General features: G+C 38.7%; 1 protein-coding gene across 1 annotated transcript in view; it reads right to left on the bottom strand.

Annotated features, from left to right (window-relative positions):
• Positions 1–20,389, bottom strand: part of gria4a (glutamate receptor, ionotropic, AMPA 4a) — a 192,036-nt gene that overhangs the window by 100,909 nt on the left and 70,738 nt on the right. The window contains exons 3-4 of the mRNA XM_037677371.1: positions 6,491–6,735; positions 3,196–3,235 (exon numbers count right to left, since the gene is read on the bottom strand). Coding sequence (XP_037533299.1) covers positions 3,196–3,235; positions 6,491–6,735 — 285 coding nt within the window. The remainder of the gene's footprint in view (positions 1–3,195; positions 3,236–6,490; positions 6,736–20,389) is intronic.

Raw genomic sequence — 20,389 nt, 5'->3', positions numbered from 1 at the left:
TTTTTTCAATTTTCCCTTTCAAAGTTAGAACAAAATACCACTTAAAGAGATAGCTGAAATGTTTTGAAGTGGATTTCTGTGAAAATGTTTTGAACAATTATGTAATCTAGTGTAGACAGCTCTTTGAACAGCTTCATTTTAGTGGGAATCAAATTTAATTCTGATTAGATTGATGAGCTGATGGCTAATCTGAGCAGGGCCACGTCTCTGCTGCGCTCTTTTGTCCTGTGAACCCTTAAAAAGCCTCTTTTTTTTCCTGCATACCTCTTAATTGGAAGGATCAGCTGGTCTCTCAACAAAATCGATCAACTTCTCCCGACAGGAGTCAGGGTAAGGAGGACCCTCTGAACTCTAGAGGAAAAATTGGATTCGTGATGACAACTAGAATCTCCTGTTTGGGTTGGTGGAATCTGGTTGTCTACAAATTCGTGTGGAGGTGTTGAAGCTTGACAGTGCTCGGACTGAATGTGGAGCTGTGACAGGGATTTGGAGCAGCTGTATCAGGACTGTGATCTCCCTGGCAGCACTCATGAATGGTGGAATAATCTTGGAGAAGCTGTGAGCTCGACTTTAGAGTAAAAGATCAATTCGGCTGTTTTGGAGTTTCCATCAGAGAATATGTACCAGCGAGACTTTAAAAGCAGAAACAACAATTCACGAGTTCTGCCTGACCCAAACTGTGGCCTTGATGCCGGACTTATCTCAACTTCTCCTGGAATGTTTAGAAAACAACAAAGATGCTTTGACTGTCTCCTCATCCCTCCCTTCCTCAAGGCCATGGGCATGTAACAGAACCTCAACTGAGCTGAAGATGAACGTCACCTCTTATCTGGACAATGGCTGAGGGGGGGCTCTGGACTATGCTACGTCTTTCCCTTAAAAATTCAATGTTTTCACCGCCTATATGTAAATGTATAACGTCTGTTTATGTTGCTTTGCTGTGGTAGATTTTTTTGATGCCTCAAATTGTGCCCTGTCTAGGACACGGTGTGAGAGATCTTTTTTTTATACCGTCTCTCCTCATGTTTTCTTTCCTTTTCTTATCTAAGCAAAATATTATTCGGAATAAGAATAAGAAGGCCGCGCTGATTATTTTAGCTGCAGCTTCGTGCACTCCGCCCATCTTCGGATGACTGTACGTACATATTCGCGTTGTATCTCGGTGCAATGCCAATAAAGTTTATTCTGATTCTGATTCTAAAGTAAATTGCTGTCTCATAATGACTTTAATCTCTAAAGTTTCATAGTGGTTCTTGCAACCACTATTTTACAAACGTTTTTCAACAACAGATTTACATTACATGAATATTTGAAGTGCCACAGCCTGCATCACAATTGCTACAGCTAGCTGCCATTGTTTGTCATGCAGGTAACCTTAGAAATAAAGTAAAATAACTGTGTAAAGTGGAAAAAAAGAAAGAAAAAAAAGGAAACAAATTAAACAAAATTGTGCATGGACTGGGATTAGAGTTGATAGAATGCTATCCTAAAAGACTTTCACATTTAATTAGCGTGTGGACAGCACGAGGCTGAACAAGTGGGAATGAACTACAACGTGTCACACTAAATATTACTGTTTTCCCTATAAGTCACATCAGTCCAAATATGTCTAATAAAGTGAAAAAATCCATAAATACATCGTTTCGCTGTATACGTTGCATCTATTATGTGTTACCGTTGACGCGTTGCGTTTGTTAAGCGTCACTGCTGACAACCCGGAAATGTGGGCTGGTGTTGTGCCAAAAATTGATTGGCTGCCAAATGGCGATTGCGGGAATGTGCACGGGAGCACTTTAACAAGTATTTAACAAGATTAACACTTAAAAACAATTATTTGTTTGCTCGACTTTATAGTAAAGGTGTGTCTCAGTCTAAGTTTTACTTAATAAAAGGACTTAATGGTCAAATCAGCTGTATTTCAAAAGTATTTGCTGCCTCGATGCTCCGGAAGTACGCAGACGGTGGGAATCATGAAGTAGGCTCGCTGCGCGTTTCTTCAAAATTTAGCAAGATAAGCACCTAAAATATTATTTGTTTGCTCGACTTTATAGTAAAGGTGTGTCTCAGTTGAACTTTTACTTAATAAATGCACTTCAATGGTCAAATTAGCTGCATTTCACCGGGGCGGCACAGCGAAATGAAACAGATTTGACAGTTGCTCCAGGTGAGCTGGACGAAGGTGGCAGTCTATGGCTAGCCGACTGTGTCATTAATAGTCAGCTTTACTTATTACATGACACAACGGCATGCCATACTTCCCGAGTGCCATCTAGAGCCTGAAAATGGTATTGTTCAGTATTTTCAGTCAAAATGAATGAAAACGATCATATCTCAGCCAAAAATTGGTTTATAAGTATGGGAAAAAACATAAATATGTTGCTTTGGCACAAGGCATGCAAATTATGCAAAAAAAAAATTGACTTATAGGCCAAAAAATACAGTATATATTTTCTTTTCTCTCAGATGCTCCCTCAAGGGCCCAGAATGGGGGGAATGAGGGTGGAGGCAGGTCTGGGTGTTTTAACTTTTTCTCCCAAATTTTGGTTGCCAGTCCAGGGATTCAAATCTGCAATCTTCCAGTCACAAACTTGTCTTTCTGTAACCTCTCCACCACCACTTCTCACTGAATATCATATTATGAGTTAAAACCAAAAGCTTACTTAATTTTCACTTTGACGACTCTTTAAATATTGGTCACAAAGCTGCATCTTACCTCGACAGTTACTGTGATCTCAGTGGAGTAATCAAACTTATATGTAAATTTGTTCAGACTCACTAAAACCAGATGAAAAATATAGCACAAACCAATTAACATCACCTGCACATATTGGTTACAAAGAACGCAACTTACATGGCATATTGCGTCTCTCCTGACGTAATCTGGCACTTTCACAACAATAAATGAATTACACCCACTCTCTTTACCTGCATAGCCTCTCAAGTGTAAAACTGTTTCTTTGCCTAAATTATTGCAAGTGTTTTCAGAGTTGCACTTGAGTAATGTGTTTGAATGTAGTGCATTGCTTGCAGAGATGTACATGCATCCTTTTACCTAATGTGAAACTATGCACACCTTGATGTGTGCTTTGTCTTTGCATGTAATTATGCAGGTGCATGGATATTTGCATTTGGATGTGTGTGTCAGCAGGCTATCAGTGGAGCACAGCAGAGCAGGAGACATAAAACAGATAACAGCATTACTGCCCATTTTCCAGCACATTAGCAGCAGCAGGGCCTGATGGGAGCCTGTAATGAAAGGTCCTGCCTTGGCCGAGTCATGGGTGAGCACAGTCCAAACTCTGTGCATTTATCCTTCCCTCCATTTCCCCTTCCTCTCCTCACCTTTTCTCAACCATAACTCCTCCTCCTCCTGCTGCTGTGAATCCCCGGAGGCTTGTGATTGTGTCAGTCCCCTAACTCCCCTTTTGTGCCCTTTCTGTAATCTCTCCCCTGCCTCCCTCTCAGCCACACATCTACCTCCACTTTCTCCTCATTCTCCCTCCTCACCTTGTGTGCTTCTGCTCCCTTGACTCACACATGTTTTCTGTCTTTTTTGGTGGGGGGGCTGCCCCACCAGCTTGATTCACCTAAACTGTCGTTCTTGTTCTGCTCTTTCCTTCCTCTTTCTCCATCTGCTCCCCTGGGTACTAATCCAGGAAACCTGGACCGCAGTGAAGTTGGCAGAGAGGTGGAGAAAGCACACACATGCACTGCACATCTCTGTAATTCGCAAACACACAACTGCAGAGTGGGCTGTGGGGACTTTGTTTGACCTGTGTGTCAGTCCCCATGGCAGGGAATTTGTAAGTGCGCACATGCAAGACTGCAAAAAAGGGGAAAAATGTGCCAAGTAATCCCATGACAGCCGTTAGCAGCTGAGGGCATAAGCTGTTTCTGCTCCACTAACTGATGTGCACTTCTTGGAGACATGGCTAAATTAAAGGCAGGTGAGTGCTTAAGGAATGGAGGCCAATCCTCGGTCTCGGCATTTTCTTTTAAATACCATTTTATTTTCACTTGTTATTCTCAATTAGTACGCATCCTTTATGATTGTCTATTGTTGTTTTTGATGTCCGCTGTTGTCATCATTGTTTAAATCAGGTCTCTCTTGTAAATGAGTCCCTGAGACTCAATGGGATTAACCGGTATAAATAAAGGTTGAACGAATGGACACAAACTTTGGGTAGTGATCAAAAGAATGAGATTGCAGATAGAAATCAGTCAAAAATATTTTTTTCTCTCTCAGAGATTGGGTAAGAAGTCCAATTATTCAGGAGAATCTTAAAGTGTAGCCACTGCTGCTTCACATCGGAAATTGGGGGTAAATAATCTTCTTTTTTTTTTTTTTTGCAGGAAGCAGCAGCTTTTTAATAAATCGAATGCTTGAACCCTCATATCTGAGTCTCGTGTCCTCCTTAATATGTTGTGTTCTTGGTGGATGTAACACTCACAGTATTCCATTTCAGCGTTTCACTACACAGTAATTAAACGTTCCAGTAGTCACAATTCTGAGATTACGGGGGTAAAAGTAATCTCATATTCTACACTGTTCTTATTATTTAGGATATTATTGATTAAAGTTTAAGTGTTAATCATTCCCACAACAATAGCAACACAAAGGTTGGGAAATCACAAACTCAATTTTAAAAATGTGTAAGTTTCAAAAAAGGATGTAAACTACTAAAAAAACGAAAGAAAAAAATTGCATTCCTACTGAAGGCAAATGTTGACTGAGGAAAAGTAAAGTGACAGCAGCTGAAATAAACATTTATCAAACTGTGCACCACACTGATACTAACCCAGCACATGTCATGTTTTCAAGTTTGGAAATGGGAAATAGTTCCCAAAATAACACTCTGCACTCTGAGTTACTCGAAGGGAATAAAAAGTGTATTCAGGCTGGTGGTAGTTGGGGAAATTGATTTCCGATCAAATATATTTGTGACAAACTTACAATTCCAAAGATCTAATTAAAATAGAAATAGTATATGGAATGTAATTATTATTTATATCGATAGTTTGCATTTTATTCTAAAAGCATTAATAACATGTCCAACAGTGTCCCACATAAACCTACAGCATTCTGCTCAAATCTGGTCATTGTATGCAAAGCCATTGTTTATAATACTGCTTTTTTAAATAAAACATGTTAACCCTCAACTTCAATAATCATTTTAATTTGTTATTTATTAATTATCATTATTTATATTGTGAATACAGGTACACACGATTTTAAATAACGTCACTGTATAAATAAATATAGAAAATATAAATTTTGGTTTATTAATTAACTGAACCATTTTGTCTGTGATTTCTGTACAAGTAGATCACAGCAAATACCTTAAAGCAAAGGTTCACATGCAATTACTATGCACATATGTTGTAAAAACTTCAAAGTTTTCAATTAAATCCTTTACATCGAGCACTTCTCAATCTCAGAACCTAAGCACAGTGATGATAAAATATAAATCACCCAGAAGGAACAGAGTCATTTGGATGTAATTTGGTACAGATGCAGAGCAGAAATGGGCATGTTATTGATTCTATGTGCAAAGATTTAGCACAGCTAGAACAGACCCTGGGGGTCAGTGGTGGGATCAGTGTCAAAAATGAAAATTAGCAGAGACAAAGAATGCCTTGGACGGCATTACCAGCACTTGATGGAGTTTGAAAGGTGACACACTGGGTTTACATGAGCTCAGTGTGTTGCAATGTTGGAACCAGTAAAGAAGAACCCACAGATGCTGTGCAGATTCAGGTTACCCAAGACAGCCCAAACCATTTGAGGACCATAAGAGTGTGTGAAAAACATTATATAGTCCCATTACATCTGTGCCTACCATCCACACAGACTCAAACTCTTTACAACACGATGTGCCATTCAGCTCTGCATCTTGCCAACTGGCCTCAGTTAAACTACAGGTTCACTTAGGCTGCCAAGAAGATCAGAGCAGAAAGACGTCGACTGATGATGAATTTTCATGTGTGGGATCAGCTTGGACGTCAACTCTGACCCAATCTTGATGAGTTTGATCCCAAAGGCCAGTTACAGCTGAGTTACCACAGAAAAGAACACAACTGTTTGACTCATGCAGGCCAGAGAGGTGGCACACCCCACTAACACGGGACTACTTCAATTCAGTTTATTTATATAGCGCCAAGTCACAACAGAAGTCATCTCAGGGCACTGAACAGAAATATTCATATTTATTAAAAAAAAATAAATCAAGCTAACACTATTTATCTAAGGAGCAGAGTGCTTTGACTTTAACTCCATCGCAGACTCTCATTTGAGCAAGCATGAGGCAACATTGTGCACATACTGCCAACTCTGTTTTAACATTATAATTGCTGTAATAGAATCAGATGACCTTAAAACAGGTGCCGTTTCATTTCATTCCAACCACTAAGTCTGGGTGCTTAAATGTTTTGGCAGTGCGTGCATGAATTGAATATTGAACCCAACAAAGTAAGACTCAGTCAGTTGGACTTTACCTCTGTCTGTGTCATACAGGAAGACAAATCGGTTCCAGTCATAGTGGTCCAGCAAAGACAATAAAGCTCCTCTGATAGATGGTCGAAGTTGCAGTGTGAACTGTCCCTCCCCCTCGTTGGGGAAGCTGGGTGTCACCAGGCTGATGTGCAGGGCCCCACAGAACGACGTCAGCGTGTTCACTGACCGTTTGTCGTAGAGTCCAAAGATGGCAAAGACGCCTCTTGAATACTGCGAACAGACTGATATGAAGAAGTGATGGACATGGGGATGAAGAGATCCAGATGGAAAATGGAAAAAAAAAAAAGACAATTAGTCAACCAAAATTCAAAGTGTCCTGCATCACAATACAAACATGTTGTTTTTATTTCATGTCTTTCCAATCTACAGCAAAAATCATTTGAAACAATGTGTTTAACTCAGCAGCTTAAAAACAGCAAATCAAATATGCAGAGGACCGGGAGGACTTGAATGGAGCACACTGGCCTTAATTAAATTGACAGTGTGGAATATGTTTAAGTATGCCAAGCATTTTAATGAGCGAGTGGTTAAGCTTGTGTCAGCCATACAGTACCTATTCACTCCTAATTAGACCCACAAACTGTGTTTTGAATACTGCAAGTCAATGAAATGTCAAAAATCCCTTATTAACCTGAACCGATCTGCAAGATGCATCAATCAAATATGACTCAGCAGCCAATAAACCTGATTTATAGCACCTGGAGTAAAATCTTTTCAGAATCATAACAAACATGTGGTTATTTAGTCCAAGCAAAAACATTTGCACACACCAGTTTTGAAAGCAGAGAATGTTAAAAGACCATGGCGAGTAATTTTCATTTATTTTGATTATCACAAAATCATTCCCATGAGCTAAAAGTGACTTTTCTACTTAAACAGTTATTAAGGAAATAACAGTTAAATATCTGCTTTGAGCTAAATATCTTTAAAGTCCATTGATCCACACACACACACACACACACACACAAACATTCAGATGAAAACCGTTGATTTGTCCACCAACACAACATAAAGTTATAGTTCGGAACTTTTTTGAGGTTATTTTGAAAGGTTATTAACAAATAATATCTTACTTGCACTAGACAGCTCTTTAATTCACCTCAATTTGAAGAAACAAAGACTAATGTTTAATCTTGGAGCATACCAGATTAGTTCTGAGAAACAGACAAACTTAAAGCTAGCTGTTTCATTGTTATGCTGATGACTGCCAGATTTATCGGCACTTAAAACCCAACAGTTCCTGCTCCATTCACCCTCTGTTAAAATGTCTCAATCATATCAAGACATGGATGGATTCAAATTGTTTAAGTTTTAATGATCAGAAAATTGAAGGCATGCTGTTTAGCCCTAGCTCTACCGCCGTCACTCATCCTGTAAATCTGACCCATCTTCAGCCTTATCGTAAGCAGTTCATTAATAGTAATAATAATAATAATGTCATCACAATGTCAGCACTGTATGTTTCCATACAATGGCGAAATTAGTCTCTGCATTTAACCCATCCACCACCAGGTGGTGCAGTGGGCAGCTATTGAAAGGGCCCGGGGGGCATTACGAATCTCAGGATGGTTTTAGACTCGGACTTTAAGTTTAATAAACAGATTAACTTTGTTTGTCAAAAAAGCTCCTTGCAGTTAAGGCAGATAGCTAAGCTTAAGTCCATGTTGACCAGATCTGACCTTGAAAAATGAGTCCATGCATTTATAAACCAGGTGTGCAATCCAACAATTTTCAGTCAGGTCATCTGGACAGTTTCTTTTTTTTTGCTGAAACGTTTCACCTTCCATCCAGAAGGCTTCATCAGTCAAGGAAACACAAAACACAAAACTGATTCTTCCCCCAAACAGCTTACTCCAAAGTGGAACAAACCAGTTTTGTTGGTGCTAAGATGGTTTCTTTGGTATGCCCCTCCTCCATTGCCGGCAAGACCAAGACTAAAGTGGATCGCGCAACAAACACTACCAGTAGTTTATGTCTTTACACTCCGGTCTGTTTGCAATAGATTGTTGTTCTGGCAGAAATATGGTATCCCTGCTGGAAGTTGCCCAAGTTGTACTGGATGTGTGATGGCTACCTGGCTACCTCGCAGATGAACAGAATTAAAAGAAAAATGTAAATAACCAAATAATAATTAAAAAATAATGTAAATGCTATAATTTAATATTTACATGTTTTGCTATAAAATATTTGACATGTATGTTGTTTTAAGATGAAAGCAATTCACTTTGGTCCTGCTCCAACTAGCTGAAGGTTGTCAGTTGGTCAGAGCTAGACTTGTATTCTTTAGACTAAAACCCGTCAAAGAACTATTTACATCACATAAAATATTCAGTTTTCATAACATTTCCAGAAACCTACTTCATAAAAATCTGATAAAAAATCTAGTCCTTTTCCACAGATCTGTGCAGTTTACTCTCAACAGACTCCACAGTGATAAACACAAGAATGGAAAGCGGGTGATGATTTCTGATTTTTATTTTTCACCAAACCATCTTTCTGCTGCAGCACTTGTTTTACAGGTATTTGGGATTCTGTTAATTCACTTTAAAATAACGGCACCCATCCAGTCTGAATATAGTTATAAAACGTGTCAACATTTTCCCCCTCCTTGAATATATTTTGCTTTTTTCTCCATCATGTTTCTTCCTCTTATGTCCTCTCTTCCCTTTCCTCTTCAGCCCAATGATGTCTGTCAGATTCCTTCAAATGAACATTTTTTTATTTGACACTGGCTCCGTGCTGCATCATAATTCATCACCCTTCATGCAATTTGTCACGCAGGAGTAAACAGTAAGACAGCAACACTGCAGGGTTTTCTCTCAACAACAACTCTGCAACCTTTCTCTCAATTATATGTTTTGTGCATCACATCATTTTACACTTTTGTTCTTGTTTTTAGGACAAACAAACACCACCCATACTCTCTTCCAGCCTCCACCGTTGTCTCTCATTCAACTCTTCTCCCTCTGTTCGCCTGTGACTGCCTCCTTTCTGTTCCTCCCTCCCTCCGACAGGGACTCAGAGTAATTCCATTATCAGCTGTAAGCCTCACTGGGGGTAAACATGGAAGGAAACGCAGCTCTGACGCTTCAGCTTGTGGCAATTAAACAAAGCCCGGGCCCCGGCACCCGGTCGATGATAAGGCAGGGATTTAGCCTCTGATTATGACAGGAGCTAAATGTCTTCAGATCAGAGAAGCAGCAGCCGAGAGCTGAGTCATGGCGTCCTAAGCATTCTTAACATACTTTATAATGTTTATCACAATAAATCCACATATTTCAGATGTTTCTGAGGGCATGACAGATGAGTATGGAGACGAGTCTGAGTGATAAATGATCAGCGTTACACCGAGAAACCAGGAAAGTTTATTATGTTGAATACTCAAAAATTATGTTATAACTCTAGTCAGATAAAAATCTAAATGACAGTAAAATGGATTGAAGCCAAAAGACGGGAAATCATATGGAACAAAAAGAAAAAGAGTGACACCTTTCCATTTCCAATGGCAGCTAATGGAGTTTATGGTTAAAAAATAAATGATGTTGCACTCTATGTTAAAAAAAACGAACCTCACGTTGTTTGTTTGCTGTTATAACTCAGTTTTGTAGAAGCTGAGCTAAAGTCTGGCATGGTAGTAGCTGACAATCATCTCCAACACATACTCTGTTCTGAGATGTGAGATCTGGCTTTACTTCAGTCAGTTTTACACTCACTGCGCTAAAATCTGGCATGGTAGTAGCTGAGAGTAATCCTCAACACACTCTAAGAACAGGATTTGATGTATAATGCAAGGCAGTCGACAATATGCGTACCTCCCAATAATCCTATATTTTTTTGTTTATTCTCCACTTGTTGTGAAGTTGTGTTGTTAATAGGTTTCTCTCCGTTTACAACATTGAATGAAGTTACACAATTTTTTTAAATAATTTTTTGTTTGTTAATTATTATATATGACCTCAGAGACCATTTATATTTTACTTAAGTTTGTGTCACACTCAGTATGTTCTGTCCTGAAGAATAATCATTTGTGTTTTGACAACAGATGTGTAATGTCTAAATTTACTGTTGCTAAAAACCTTTATTTAACCAAGGAAATCCCACTGAGATCACAAATATATTTAGCAAGGGGGCCTAGGCCCAAAAACAGCCTGAATATGCATGTTTTGGACTGTCAAAATAAACAGAGTACCTGGAGAAAACCCACACAAACAGGGGGACCTGCAAACTCCACACAGAAAAACCCCAGGTCCAACCTGGAGATTGAACTCTGCACTTGCTCTCATGCAAGGCGAATACCTTTCCTCTCCCTCTCCTGTTCTCCTCCTGCTTTTTTTTTCGCTCTCCGTCTGTGTATCGGAGCTCCTATTACACTTCTTCCAAAACTAAAACTACTGTCATGAATTTGGTCAGCTGGACTTTCACCGCAGTCGACAAAATCTTTTCAACAAAGCGACAAGGTCCTGGAGAGCCCTCATGCCCCGCTGAGACTCATGCGGCAGGATACGTCATGGATCCATGGGGAGTTTGGGAGCTGATGTGTCTTTCTGTTTTCTCTCAGGAGGACGTCAAAGATGTTTATATAATTGGAATCATGATAGCAGGGTTTCTGCTTTTTGGCATCGGCGGATTTCTTTGTTATCGGCTATTGAGGAAGACATCAGCAGCAGTTTCGGCCATGACAAAACTGCAGAATCTGTGTGAAGGTTTGATTTGTGCTTCGAGTACTCACGATCAGCTGATTTACGAGTTAAACTGTAAAATGGAAGCAATTTGTGCGAATCACAGACCACCTGCGACTTCTGGGACTCGCCAGCATGTTGGAGATGACCTTGGAGGAGGCTCATAAGCACGGACCAGTGAAATGCCCACAAATTTGGCCATTTTGGATGGAAAGTACCAGCAGGACTCAAGGCTGATGAGAAAAAAAAACAGTCTGCCTGAAATTAATCAACAATTGTGGCTTATCTGACTCTGACTCCCAGGCTGCCCTCGAAACAGGCCAACTTATCACTTTTCTTTTGGGATATGTGTAAACAAAGGAAAAGCTCTGTCTACCCCCACCCCCGAGAACTTCTGTGAAGGCTTGACCAACATCTTATCAGGACTATGGTCTATCTCAGGGGTCGGGAACCAATGGCTTGCGAGCCAGATGTGGCTCTTTTGATGGCTGCATCTGGCTCGTAGACAAATCTTTAATAAAAAAAATAATGACAATAAAAATATAAAAGATGGCCGCGGGTGGCTGGAGCCAATCGGATAATGCGTAACGTACATGGGTGACATGGTCAGGAAGTAAATTTCCTTCATAGCAGCTAGCTAGCTAGTTGCAGAAACGTGTCGAAGAAGATGGAAACCATCAAAACCATGCAGCACCAGAAGTCACATTAATGGTAAGAAATACTTTATTTATCACCATTAACAACAGCATATCAATGTTATTAAAAAATAATTCAGAGGCTTATTGTACTTTAAAAGTGCTGGTCTTACATAAAATGCACACATTTACTTGTATTTAGTTTAAAAAATATATTGTATGGGTATCACAGATTTACATTTTAAAATATGTGGTGTTTATGGTATATGGTATGGTGTAAAGTTTATTCATTTTAAAAAAGTACAAAACAATTCCATAACAATATAAAAAAGATACAAAAGATTTAAAATGAAAGGCAGCAGAAAGAAGAAAAAATCTTATTATATCTGCCCCTTTTTTCAAACAATTATTTCAATCATAATAATCTTCAAGTAACAGAACAAAATGAATAACTCTTTTTAATTTTTCTAATTCTAATACAAAAACACCCACTAAGCTACTTCATATATATTTTTTAACAATTCAGCTTTGATCTTTTTCTTAAATGTACACATTGACTTGGCATTTTTAACATCACTCTCTAGACCATTCCACAATCCAACTCCTTGGATTGAGGTAGACCTTCCCTTCAGACTAGTTCTGAGTTTTGGTTTGACAAATATCTCTATCCCCTTAAGATTGTAACAACTTTGTCTTTTAACAAAATTTTATATTTATGGCTCTCTCAGCCAAAAAGGTTCCCTACCCCTGGTCCATCTGGAAGTGCTTCAAAGACAAATCTCACTGCCTTGCCATCAAATGCATTTGTAATGTGTCTATAAATGTACTTGCTCGCAGTTTTTTTACGTCTTAAATCGTGTCCTGATGGCCTAAAAAAGTATTCTGAAAAAGAATAAGGGTAGCTGGAGAGGCTCCAGTGGCAGCAGCAACGTGCACACCGCCCATCTTTCGGACGACAGTACGAACATAATCTCACTATATTTCGGTACAACGATAATAAAACTTGTCCTGATTCTGAACTCAGAATCTTTTTGCTGTGAGGCAGCCGTTCTAACCACTAAGCTACTGCCCAATAACAAAACCATAAATTAAAAGACAAACTTCCACAAGTAAACTAAAACACTGGATTACTGCCTGAAGTACTGCTCCTTTGTCTTCAGTCAGTATAAATTTTAGGTTTAGGGCTGAAAAGCTTTTTACACGCACATTTTTAGACACAGGAACTGACACACAGGCAATGTGGAAACAAAGTCTTGTAAAATAACTTCTCTATATTTTGATCTTTAGACAAATTCATAGGTTTACCTTTTTTTGACCTTCATCTTATTTAGAGTCCCCGTCTAAACTTAAACTTGTGACAATGACAGCAAGCAGTACATCAAACAGACTAAAATAAGTATAAATACTGTGCCTTTAGTCAAAAAGATTCCAACAAGTGGTAGCTCGTGTTTCATGTGTTTGTTATGTTGCCCATGTAATGAAGTCTTGATGTAGTTTCTGCCATCACTACACCCACTTTACACCTAAAAATATATCTTGGCACTTTTAAGAAATTTCTCTCTAAAAATATAACTTTTGCCACATTAAAAAAAATTGTAAGAAGACAAAATTTAAACCCATATTTCACTCTGTATAATTTTAATGCAAAACTGCAAAGACATAATGAAAAACGGCTAAAACCGTTGACTTTTGTGCAGATTATGGCAGCACTGCCCTAAATTTTCCTTTTCATTTTTATCTATCCCACCTAGGCGTCTATGAAAACTATTACTGACAGCCTGTGACAAGGTGGCCTCTGGAGCACAGTAATGATGACTGAGGCAGAGAATGCTGAAAACAATTTAGCATTTTATTCACCTAGCACATTTGCATAAACACCAAGGAGCGCAGAGGCATCATTGGCAGGTTCAACCTCCAGCAGCACCAGCAGCATAAGAATAAAGAACGGGCCTTCTTTTTTTTTTACCCCTCGCTATGGAGAGGACTCAACCGCCTCCTCAAAAAGAGATATGTTTTCATGTGCCCAAAATGAGCCACATTTATAACTTTTTTCTATTTGTGCGTATGTGCAATCAGAACATAAAGACACAAATTCCTCTAATAATGCAAGAGGTTGTATCAGTCAAACAAATGTTGAGAGGAGCTTTGCAGGGTCTGACAAACAGGTTTCAGACATTTCATACATATTTAAAAAAAAAACATCTAATGCGCAATAATGAATTTGGTTCTGTGTAAATGTATACGAGCTGTCAAACTCAAGAGTGATAATTAAAGTGCTGCTTACTTAAAAAAAATACAACTATGCAACTGAATGCACATCTGAGAATAACTTCTTTATTTCACAGCACTAACGTCACACCACAAAATCCTTAATAATACCAAGAACATTGCAAACTGCCAAGAGCAAGAAACATATATTGGAATTTCTTTAGTCTTTTTCTCTTTTCACTTCATTATTTTTCACCTCCACTCTCCTTAACTCTCGTTTTTCAACCCTGTCTACTGTTTCTGAACTTACCTCCCTACTGCTCACATCCCCCTTTGATATGACTCCATGGGCTTGTGTCTTTGCAGCCCTCTCCACCAACACCAGCTTGCCGCAAGGCTGGAATGTGCCAGACAGTGGCGTCATTGTAATAAAATGTGTGCTAAGCTTGCTTCATAAAGCTTTAATGAGAGGAAGGGACCAGCGGCATGGTGCATCATCGCTACAGTAAAAGCACTGGACACGATAGGACTCCTGGGACTTTATTTTACTTTTACCTCTTGGCGGCTCCAACTCGTTCTTTCTCTCCACATCTTCACGTGTTTATTCTTTTTTTTTTTTTTTTTTTGCACAGTCTCTCTTGCATTGGGAGTTTACAAGTTTTGACTTTTACTGTCAAACATTTCTCCTACGGTTCTCATCTTTCTACAAATGTACTTTTGCTTTGTCTGCATGAATTTAACACAGCGTTTGCTGCTCTCTGATGATTTTTATTCAGGTCTCATTGCATATAAAAAGCTCCTTTAATCTTCTGCATCTCCACACATCAGTGTTCATATTTATTTTAGTCTCATTTGCATTGCAGGGAAGAAAGAAGACATACCAGAAAGGCACTTTTATACAAAATAATAAAATAGCACTTAATCTTGTTCATTTTTCTCCACATATTTGTTCTATACTTCTCTTTAAAGTTAATTTTTCTTCATGTTTAGTGCTCATATGTCTGCAAACAATGATTTTGTTTCTCCCAATGCAACAGAAAGAATAAATGCACCCAAACAAACCTGCTGATGATTTCACTGTCTGTGAATTACAGCTATATGCCCACACCTGTAACAACACACCATCAGCTCAACCATTCGTCCTCAGTCACAAACACACACGCTCTCATGCACAACCTTCATCTGCTGTGTTCTGACGCTGCTGTTGCCACTGCTTCTCACTCATTAGTTTGAATAACAACCCTCTAGCTGAGACCCTCTCCAGACAACTAACACTGCAAAACACTGTGAGCGCTCATTACCAGGAGGCAAAGACAGAAATAATAGATGCATCAGTGTAGATGAGGAATACAAGCTAGTTTAAAAGCCATAAGGTGTATTTTTCCCCTCACACTGACCAGAAACACCCACAGTGCAGCCGAGTGATACTTGGAAAATGGGGGAGCAACAGTAAATGACAATAATAATCTTTTATGAGCAATATAATTAGAAGAAAATTTACTGGCCAATGCCTTATGCTCCTATTTAACATTCATCCCTATTTCCAGTAGCAGCCTCTGGAGTAGAAAGGTGCTGTAAATAAACTCTGTTCTGCACTGCAAGAGACCGTGAACAGCCTTGTCCAAAGAAAGGAGAAGGTTAGAATCTGCTGCAATAAACACTGGAATTTGTGCTGAAGTCATACCGATCCAGAATAATTTATCTCATCCACAGTACGCCAAAGTATAGATACTAGCATGATGGATTGGTGATGGTGTTTATAAGCTGAGGAGAGCAGTAGTGAGTGTAAAATAGGGATGAGCTGGACTTCATATTTGTAACCGTCTTTGGACTACAGATGTTGGAATCGTTTTGCTTTAACTGAACTAATTATTAATTATTATAATTAACTATACAGTAGTCTCTCGCTACTTCGAGGTTTCTTTATCGCAGACTCGCTCTTTCGCGGTTTTTCAAAATAAGAGTGGCCATGACACACAATTGGCTGATAGATGGATGAGCCGCACGATCGGCATGAAATTTTTATTTAAAATAAATTATTTTAAATAAAGTTAGTTAAAGTTAAAGTAGTTAAGTTAAAGTTGAGGTGGTTCAGGCAACTGGTAAGGATGCCCTAAAATTAACTAGTATTTATTACTTGTACTACTATTCCTTCGTCATGGTTTTTCACTTATCGCGGGTCTTCATGGTATGGACCTTCCACGACAAATAAAAGACTGCTTCAGTCAGTTATGATTAACTGATTCGCACTTGCACAAAGCTAATAAAAACAGTGTCAAGTTTTAAATTTAAAGATGCAAATAATTTTGAATGTACTTTGGAAGGGATGTCACACATACATTGCAAGTGTTTGAAAGTAATAAAAACATTGAGCACTAATCTTTAAGCACAGTTAGAACAGCTGGTTTGAAAGAAAATAAGTGATAACTGTGCAACATGCATCTCAAATAAAAGGTGAAATCTATCTTTAATGAGATAAAGAAAATAAGTCAAAGTTGCCTTGTTAAAACGATCACAACCAGATGATTAAGATTTTACCTGGGGAAACTTTCAGTATGTTTTTATAAATGTATTTATTTTTTTTACTATTGAAGATTCACAGCTGTGAGCCTGCAATAAGGTGCAAACTGCTTGCAGGAAACACATGACAAGTAGTGCTAATTAAAAGCCAGCAGCTATATTGGCTAATTGGGAGCTAAATTTAAGACTTACTCTTCAAAACAGCAAAAACACATATCCAGTATTAACTTAGCATAGGTCCAAGTGAATTTACAAGGTTGGCTGAGGTTATGGATCCATAATGAAAAAAACTTTACACTCATAATTTAAATATAACAAAGTGATTTATTAAACAAAGAAAAAGGCTGACATTGCAACAAACTTACAAATACGGTGGCAGGGAAACCAACAAGGCAGAACTGGTGAATGGTGACACAGAGACTAAAAATATATAACAGAGGTAAATGGAAAGTGGGTTAATGGTGACCTGGGTGGTTACAATGTGGGGCCATGTGTGAGTGAGAGACTGATTGACAACTGGGGAGGCTGACTGGGGGTGGAATGAGAAATGACACAGGGAACACAGGTTGAAGCAAAACACAGGGGACAAAAATGAAACCTAAACCATAAGGAGAAACAAGACTGATGAACTGAAGGGACTAAATAAAACAGAAAAACGCAGACTATGACAGTACCCCCCCTTTAAGGGTTGGCCCCGACATCCCCCACAAAAGATACCTAGCTCGGGTGGGAGGAGATGGAAAAACAGGATGGAGGGCACAATCAAACAAAACACCAGAATGGAGAAAAAAGACTAAAATATGAACTGATGGGACTAAATAAATAACAAAACTAATAAAGTTCAATGAAAAGCAGTAGGAGTATGTTCCTTTAATCAGATGGAAGCTTCTGGAAAGATGACCATGTTGAAGAAAGCTAGCACTCAGAATAATATTCCTCAATAATAATTTAAAGTTTAACAAGGTGCTGTAAAGCCAGTTATTTATAGCTGCTATGGTTTGTCAAAGCCAAAATCTGCACATAAATCAGTACAGGAGACGTCATGATCCAAACTTTATGTTGCTGCCCCTAAAGCACAGAGCTTTGGAAGAGCTTTGCCTGCATAAATAAACTTCTCATTTCTCTAATTTATGTCTTTTAATTTGTTTTCTCTTGCATCACCACCATGACAAGTGGGAGGAACTTACAAATAAATAAAGAAGCTGAATCTGGTAAATCTGTGGAACCTCTAAAAAGCAGTACTATTGTATCTGACAGATATTTACATTTAAAATATTTGTCAATAGCTTAACTTGGTTTGACTTAGTTTAGGATTAAACACATATACAGAAGGTTTAATAAAGTGTATGACTGGCACTTCCCAAAAATGTTCTCTTAAATCCGTTTCCTGTGCATTTTATATTTCTGACAACCATGTACAAGAAGCTGATATTTTTTTTATCAATATGAGAAAGAGCAAAGTAAAAGTTTTGGTTAATGAGACAAGGGAAGAACATTTTTCTGTTGGCAAAAGCTCATCAGACAGTAAAGTTTAGAGATGAGCTGAATCAGACAAAGAGCACTGTCACTGCATGGATTTCATGTGTTCCTCTATACCCAACACAACACAACACAACACAACACAACACAACACAACACAACAGAGACTAAAGCACCAACATCAAAAGTGAGAAAAGTAATTTAGTCAAAAATCGTTTATCCATCCATCCATCCATCATCTTTATCTGCTTCTTCCTACTCGGGTCGTGGGGGTCACTGGTGCCCATGTCCAGCAGTCACTGTGTGAGAGGCGGGGGACACCCTGGACAGGTCTCCAGTCCATCACAGGGACACATAGAGACAAATGAGACAAACAACCATTCACTCTCTCTCTCACACCTAGAGACAATTTAGAGTTACCAGTCAGTCTAACATGCATGTTTTTGGTCTGTGGGAGGAAACCGGCGGAGTACCCGGAGAAAACCCACGCATGCACGGAGAGAACATGCAAACTCCACCCAGAAGCATCAAAGTTCATGCTCAGTAATCCAGATTTAAAAAATCCAACAAAGTTCAGTCAGCTGATAGGTCATCTGGATGGTTTCGTTTTTTGTTGCAATGTTTTGTATATCCAAAGGACTTCATCAGTCTGAGGAGCCACAACAAACTCCCACAAGCGACAAAAGGATGAAGGACAAAATGTCTAAACAAAAAAATAAATAAATAAATAAATGAAGGAACTGTTCAGATTTAACAAAACACGTTGTTTTCTTCACCAAGTTAACAATTTATGATGTTGAACTAAAAGCCTGAGGATCATTATTTTGTGTGGGAGAATGTTTCCACTTGAACAAATTGTGTGATGATCTTTGGGTTTCACTGTTTAGTTTTCTGTTGTAAATTTTATTTTCGTGTTTGCCGTCTGTTTAGTTTATGTATTTAGTTATCTGTGTGTTCAGGTTCTTTTGGGCCTCCCTGTGTTTTCGAGAAGAAGATCTCTGCAGACCAAAAGTGGGCGTTTCTGGAGAATATGTGTTTGTAGAGGACAAACACTGATTGACAGCTGTATTTTCTGGCTCTTTAGGTGAGTTACATCAGCTCTTTTTTTAAACTGAATGATTGTAAGAACCAGCGTTACATCTGCTGTCAAACACAAGAAGATTCTCTTTAGTTCTGTAGCTGCACCTGACACAGGTTGGCTCGAGTGTGGTCTGGGTACAATGAAATATGAAGCATCTGAAGCGAAACCTGCTCCCATGTACGTCCTTTGTCCCAAAGCCAGTTCAAATATCATTATTATTTTGGTTACTTTATTTTTCTTTCTTTATGAATCGATTGTAACTATTTTCACATTATTCAACAACCAAAATGGATTTTGTTTTTTAATGTAATGGCTAGGTATTAAAAAAACAAACATTTATCTCTCCCCACTACCCATTTATGTTGCTCTTATTTTGAAATAACCTGAAGTTCTGAGTTAAGAGAGGCGGAAAGAGAAGTTATGGAGACGCCGCTAACGTTGAGCCAGTTAACACCATAGACATAATATGTCTGTGGTTAACACAATCTGCAAATAACGTATTTTTTTTATTTTTCGTCCCATCAGATGTGGCCCTCGAGAGACACTTTCCATATTTGTCTGCAGAGATACCTACTTGGTGTTTTCCTGCCACTCTCAGTTCTTTTCAGAGTCAGAGTCAGAGTTTCTTTATTGTCATTCGCACCTCATGTGGTACATGTGGTGGAGCGAAATTATGTACACAGGGTCCCAGTTACATCCAACAATAAAATGTATAAGAAAAACAGTAATAACATCTAAGATATGAACTAAGAAAAACATCAACTAAATATACACTAAGCACTCATAACATAAAACACTGAACATCAGCACAAACATGAACATGAGTCTGTGTGAGCAGATGTGCACGCATGAACACATCAACATTGAAACAGATCAGCAGCAACATGAAACAGATCAGCAGCAACATGTGTTTCTCTTATGCTTTGCTCCTGTCCCATCTATTCTTATTTGGTACTAATCAGTCCCAGTCCTTATGGATCCTCAGCTCACTCATCAGTCTGGCATTGTTGTGCTTTATGCCCTGGCCGGGCTTCCCCATGCCTCTTTGCAATTCACCCATGACTTGCGTTTTTTTGCTGCCACATCAGCCATTTTGTTTAGTTTATTAAAACCTCTAAAATGCATTAAAGCTTCTTTGCAGCAGTCTGCACACCTAGGTACAAACTGAGACCGGCTGTTAGAAAAGAGTTTGAACATTGACTGTGATTTTATTTTATTTTATAAACAACAAACTGAAATATGAGCCCATAAAAAGTCTAAACAAGATTATTTC

Source organism: Nematolebias whitei, chromosome 6 (genome assembly GCF_014905685.2).
Source record: "Nematolebias whitei isolate Nwh7 chromosome 6, NemWhi1, whole genome shotgun sequence".
Classification (NCBI taxonomy): domain Eukaryota; kingdom Metazoa; phylum Chordata; class Actinopteri; order Cyprinodontiformes; family Rivulidae; genus Nematolebias; species Nematolebias whitei.
The sequence above is the reverse complement of the archived record's forward strand: the minus strand, read 5'-3'. Positions and strand labels throughout refer to the sequence as shown.